Here is a 6,165-nt window from a genome sequence, read left to right as displayed (position 1 = left end):
CGTTCCCGTCGACGACGAGGCGCCTACGGTGACTTCGTAAATCTCAAGATGATATGCCGGCTCAGTCTTTCGGAGGTGCTCATAGGGGTAGGGTGTGCGTGTGTGTGTTCATAGGGATGAGTGTATGCGCGTGTATATGAACGCTTGTGTCTGTACTGATGCTAAAAGAAAATTGCCGAGTTGGAGGGGTATTTGTCCCTGGGGCCGCGTTTGGGTATAACCGGACTTCTTTCGTTGCGGATGAAAAAAACAGAAACTTGTCGGATTTGCTCCATAAAAAAAAACATATACGGTCGGACCACGAAGAGGCTTCCAGAGACATTACTTGTCGCTCGTCACAAAAAGAAAAGAAAAAAAAAAGGAGACATTACTTGTCGCAGACATATACGACGAGGGACGGGACGGCTTCCTTGTAGAGACATCGCCGCGCCGCCGTCTACAGCCTACAGCCTGATCCGCCATCCATGGCGCTGCGTGCCCTGATGGCGAGGATGCGGACTTCCGCCCCTGCGCTCCGCCTCCAGACGCCGGCCCTCGGCATCTCCCCTCTGCCCGGCGGCCGCCCCAACTTCCACTCCGCCGCCGCCCCCCGCCTCTCCCCGCCGGCCGGCGGCCGTCCCTGCCTCATCTCCACCAGGAACCTGGTACCTCCCGACCCCCCCTCCTCTCTGATACACGCTGCTGCTTGTTCAAATTTCTTGTTTCGACCCCTCCTCATCTCTGCACATGGTTTCCCTTTGCTATTTCACACAATCCCTGCACAAATAAATCATGCCAGCCACTAGGTCCAATAAAGGGGGTATGTTTGTATGTTTGCTTGTTTCCTGGGTGTATTGATATTGAAAATTTGAAACTACTTCCTCCGGTCCGAAGAATCAATTGATGCAGCCTCTATACGACATTGTATTGTGCTCCCTCTGTCCCATAATATAAGACGTTTTTGCAAGCTACGTAGTATTGTATAGAGGCTGCGTCCTGCGTCAATTAATTCGGATCAGAGTGAGCATCATTATTGCTGAGTATGGAGTTTATGCGGGCTGTAGATGGCTGGGCGCATTGGTGGAGTCAGTGTCTACTTAAAGTCTTAGTTCTACTCAAGTTTCTTCTGATTTGTTGGATGTGTCTAGTTCAATATGCCTAAGTATAAAAGCTTTCTGCCAAATAATGTGTGTACATCTGTACACTCATGTCCTCATTTAGCTCCGCTAATGGCTGGGCATCAATAGATGCATGTGCAGCCATGTTGTTGATATCTTCCATGATCTGCTAGGGCGGTTTGACCATGGGTAATGCAAGAGCTAAATTTTGTATGTAAATCTCACACACATATCAAATGTGAATAGGATAAATCTAGATTCTAGTACCCTAGTGATTTATAATCTTTAGAAACATAAAACTGCTATAGTTTTGTAATGTTTGGGGCACTCCTGGTATGTAAAATTGCCACCAGTTTTCTTATGGTAAATTCTAGAAAGTGCAATCACCTTTTATTGAAACCAACCCTAAGATTCTAGGCATTGTTCTACATAAAGGCCTTTGTGAAATACTCTAGACCTGTTGTATCAAACCACATTTAAAGGCCAGGCTGGTAGAAACGGCAGCTTATATATAATATATATAAACATTGAATATGCTATAGGGCTTTTTTAGTACAAATATCTTTACCCCCTGCCCATTGCAGATTGTAGCATAAAGCATCTAGGTTGAACAAGCATAGATTAGTCCAATCTAACCCTTTCTGCTGCTTCCTGGGATGATTCTTGGGATTTTGATTTTTAGATCCTAGACGAATGATCTTTTTAGATGTTTCTTTTTCATTGTACAAGTATATAAATAATTATATGGCTCGTTCTTAAACAGTGTCCATTCTCCTTTATCTTCTAAACACTAAATGGCGGGGTAATTACTCGTTCACTGTTTATTGTTATTTGGAACATTGATCCTAGCTATAGTATCATTTTCAGCAACTTTTGTAAAGTGGATACAACAAGCATGCCTTAGTAAGGAGGTGAGATTTCTTATTTAACCAGATCCCTTACAGGATTATTTTTCCTATTTTTATTGTAGCGCACAAGAATTAACTTGGAATCAGCTAGCAAAGAGGAGCTCGAACGTGAGGCAACCTTCTTAAGGGAACAGATCAATGAGTTTGTGGACCGTATTCAGTATGATTTTATTTCCCTTTTCTAATGCTTATTAATACTAGTTTGTTTCTATCATTTAAATAATCATGTAACTATCCATGGTTTTCCTGAAGGAAGGAGAAGGAGAGGTCTGATCTAATCAAGAAGGATCTTTGGGCTTCTCTGAAGCGTATGGCCTGTTGTGCTGCTGTGGTGAAAGTCATAACGCTTTTCATTCCTTATAAACTAGCGGAAGAAGATGAGGTGATGGATATGAACTAGCAGAACAAGCTGAGGTGATGAACTAGTAGAACAAGCTGAGACGTCATGTCATCAGCTAGCTGTGAGCTCTTAACGAGTAGTAGGTTATATTAGGGAACTCATGTATTAATATGCCTATCAGTCATGCATCAGTACTTCAGTATATTATAGAACTCCGAGCTGTTTGTATGGGTGTTCGTCTTTTATCAGCTAGTTGTGAGTTATGAACGAGTAGTAGGTTATGTTAGGGAACTCATGTATTGATATGTGTGTCGCGAGCTATATTTGTTTGAGGAACTGACAATGCTTTTAAGAAGGGAGCAATGTAGAAAAGTTGATACAGAGTTTTAGGTTCTCTTTGATTCGCATGATTTTGAAAATACAGGAATAGGAAAAATATAGAATTGGAGTGGCATGCCCACTTGAATCCTACTGAATCCTACATAGGATTAGCAAGGAGTGTTTCATTTCGCGAAAAAAACAAATGAACTGTAAAAAGTGGTTGGAGTGGATGCTAGATTTCCTATAAAATGTAGTACAGAAGATTTCATAGGAAAAAATCATATGAAATTCAATCTTATGAATCAAAGGGCAAACGTAGGAAAATTTTCAAAGGATTTCAATCCTTCAAAAATCCTTTAGAATTCCTTTGAATCAAAGGCGTAGAGGTGCCCAGAACAGTACACGGGAGTGCAAATTGATCCTGGTTTGGAAGTGGGTAGTTTACATCACACAAATATTAGTACAAATTTGGGCTTGGAGGTGGGTAGTTTTCGTCATCCAGTGAGTTTTTTCTTTTTCTTTTGAGAAGATGAAGACTGCAAGATGTCATGTTTGATGAGGCTAAGAAGGGCAGCAGCGCTCAAGGAAGAACCCTCGAAAACTCATCTGTTTTTCTCCTTCCAAATGTGCTAGCAGGTGTAGATGGTTGTTCTTATGTCCTTCTCGGGGAGGGTGCAGATCATATAACTCCACCGGGAAGTAATGGGGACACGGGAGTTGGCCCTGAAGCTAAATGCCCGAGTACCAGTCCACCAAGAAACCAGGAGCCAAACCTCCCACTAGTAGAAAACAGGGCTTTGATTCCGAGCCAATATTCACATTAGTCCCGGTTCAGTCACGAACCGGGACTAATGTGAGTATTGGTCCCGGTTCGTGCGGCTAAGGCATTAGTCCCGGTTCACCTGTGCCCTTTAGTCCCGGTTTGTGCCTCAAACCGGGACTAAAGATTAGACCTTTAGTCCCGGATTGAGACACGAACCGGTGCTAAAGGGGTTGAGACCTTTAGTCCCGGTTCGTGCCATGAACCGGTACTAAAGGTCCCATTTTCAAACTCTACCCTCCCGGATCGCCTTTTCAGTTTAAAAAAAAATAAAAGAAAATGATTGAAATGTCAAAAAAATAAAAGAAAATAAGTTTCCCATGTGATATGTGGTCTAGTTGTTGGGAAAATTTGCAAATGTGAATTTCGACTTTATTTGCAAAATCTCTCTGGAATTTGTAAAAATGGGCATAACTTTTGCATACTAACTCGGATGAAAAAGTTTTTCATATGAAAAATCATCTAATCGAAAAGTTACATCCGAATTTAACGGGGAAACCCCGTTAAACATTTTCAAAATCCTCAAAAACCTAACAGAATTTTTTTTACGGGGCTTTTAAAATCTAGAGTGGAAAAAATCGAAAAAATTTCAAACTGTGGTCAAACAATGGTCAAACTAATTATTCTTCAATATTAGTGTTACTAAATAATTATTTCAGTTATTTTGAATTTTGGTCAAATCTGGTCAAACTGTGGTCAAACTATGGTCAAACAATGGTCAAACTAATTATTCAAAATAATTATTGTTTTTTAAATAATATTGTTTTTTAAAACAATAGTTTCAAACTCAAACAGTGAAATGTGTCACTTCATGCTCAAGCAAAATTCCTGAGGGTTAATAGGATTGACATCTTAACAACAAGTGCAGACTTGGAGACGAGGGAGAATAGAACCAGGAAGTTAAGCGTGCTCAGGCTGGGGGAGTGGGAGGATGGGTGACCGTTCGGGAAGTTAGATGATTTGGAATGATGAGGGGTGATTAGAGATTAGAGGATAAATTGAGCAGTGATGAGGGGTGGTGATTAGAGATTAGAGGTCAAAATAATTTAGAAATTTGAAAATAAAAAAATTCAAAAAAATTCAAAAAAAAATCATAAAATTTCCTTTAGTCCCGGTTGGTGTTACCAACCGGGACTAAAGGTGGAGCTCCACGTGGCCGCGGCCTTTAGTCCCAGTTCGTGTTAGAACCGGGACTAAAAGGGGGAGGCATTAGTACCGACCCAGGAACCGGGACTAAAGGCCCTTACCAACCGGGACAATAGGCCCTTATTCTACCAGTGTCCAATGGCAAAGAGCATTTCAGGGTTAGGTAGAAAGGAGTCGCATCCTCTTCGTCACACAGACTGCAATAATCATTATGGTCTAGCCCTCTAATTGCTAGGTTGTTGTTAGTGATGATGCAGCCCTTTAGCCATAGCCACATGAAGAACTGACAGTTGCCTTCGATCTTGCACTTCCAAAGCCTGGCAAAGTTGATTGTGGAAAAGGAGCCCAGGAATTGGTAGCGGTAGGTCGTACATGCACTGTATATCGTGGATCCACTCTATTGTCAACTTCTAATAAACGTGATTGACCCAATTCTGGATCATCTTCTGGAGGTCAAATTCCATTTGAAGGATTCTTGAACGGCGGGTTTGAAGTTGGACGTGCTACGAACGGCGGGTGATCGTGGAGATCTTGTGTAGCCCCGACATCCAAGCTTAGTTGTGCGGCGCCTTCTTGACTGATTGCTTCTTGCGAGTGCAAAGAGGGAGAAGATCTGGGGCAATGTGACAAGGAACAACGACGGCCAGTCATCGGCCTTGCCAGAAGAGGACCAACTCTCTGTTGCGGAGAGTAATAGTAGTTGCAGCACTGAATAGGTCCTCACCATCCTTGTGAAATGAAATCGCGCAACCTGGCCAAGGTCTATCCTCATGCAATGCAGCCACTTCTATTTGAGACGCGGTCCCTGATCAAAGCGGCGAAGATCCAAAACGCTGCCACCTACTTCCTCCGTTCCAAAATAGATGATTCAAATTTGTACTAACTTTAGTACAAAGTTGGGTCATCTATTTTGGAACGGAGAGAGCAACTATTTGGGACGACAGATTGTAGCCTAGTTGGCCAACGCCAACCCTCCCGAGGCATTTGGTTTAGAGCGCCAAAGGAAGTTGCGACCTAACTTATCAATTTGCTTGATGGCCTAGCTATCCATCTTGAATACCAAGATGAGGTAGGAGGGAATTTTTGGGTAACGTAGTAATAATTAAAAAAAATCCTACGTGTCACCAAGATCAATCTAGGAGATGCTAGCAACGAGAGAGAGAGGGAGTGCATCTTCATACCCTTGAAGATCGATAAGCGGAAGCGTTACAAGAACGCGGTTGATGGAGTCGTACTCGCGGTGATTCAAATCGCGGAAGATTCGATCTAGCGAGGAACGGACGGCGCCTTCGCGTTCACACGTACAGCCCGAGGACGTCTCCTCCTTCTTGATCCAGCAAGGGGAGAGGAGAAGTTGAGGGAGAGCTCCGGCAGCACGATGACGTGGTGGTGGAGCTTGTGGTTTTCCTGCAGGGCTTCGCCAAGCTCTACGGGGGAGGAGGAGGTGTTGGAGGAGGGAGGGGCTGCGCGAGGGGAAGGGTGTGGCAGCCCTCCCACCCCCCCACCCCCACTATTTATGGGGGAAGGGGAGAG

The 6,165-nt window shown here is 43.4% G+C and overlaps 1 protein-coding gene across 1 annotated transcript; it reads left to right on the top strand.

Moving 5' to 3' along the window:
- The first annotated feature begins 386 nt into the window (after positions 1-386).
- On the top strand, positions 387-2,724 carry LOC119289980. Its single transcript, XM_037569129.1, has 3 exons — positions 387-644; positions 2,068-2,165; positions 2,258-2,724. Exons 1-3 carry the CDS (start codon positions 465-467, stop codon positions 2,403-2,405), a joined length of 426 nt encoding a protein of 141 aa, XP_037425026.1. The 5' UTR covers positions 387-464; the 3' UTR covers positions 2,406-2,724.
- The last annotated feature ends 3,441 nt before the right edge of the window (positions 2,725-6,165 follow it).

The sequence above is a fragment of the Triticum dicoccoides genome, chromosome 4A (assembly GCF_002162155.2).
Source record: "Triticum dicoccoides isolate Atlit2015 ecotype Zavitan chromosome 4A, WEW_v2.0, whole genome shotgun sequence".
Classification (NCBI taxonomy): Eukaryota; Viridiplantae; Streptophyta; class Magnoliopsida; order Poales; family Poaceae; genus Triticum; species Triticum dicoccoides.
Note: the sequence above shows the minus strand (reverse complement) of the source record. Positions and strands in the feature narration are given on the sequence as shown.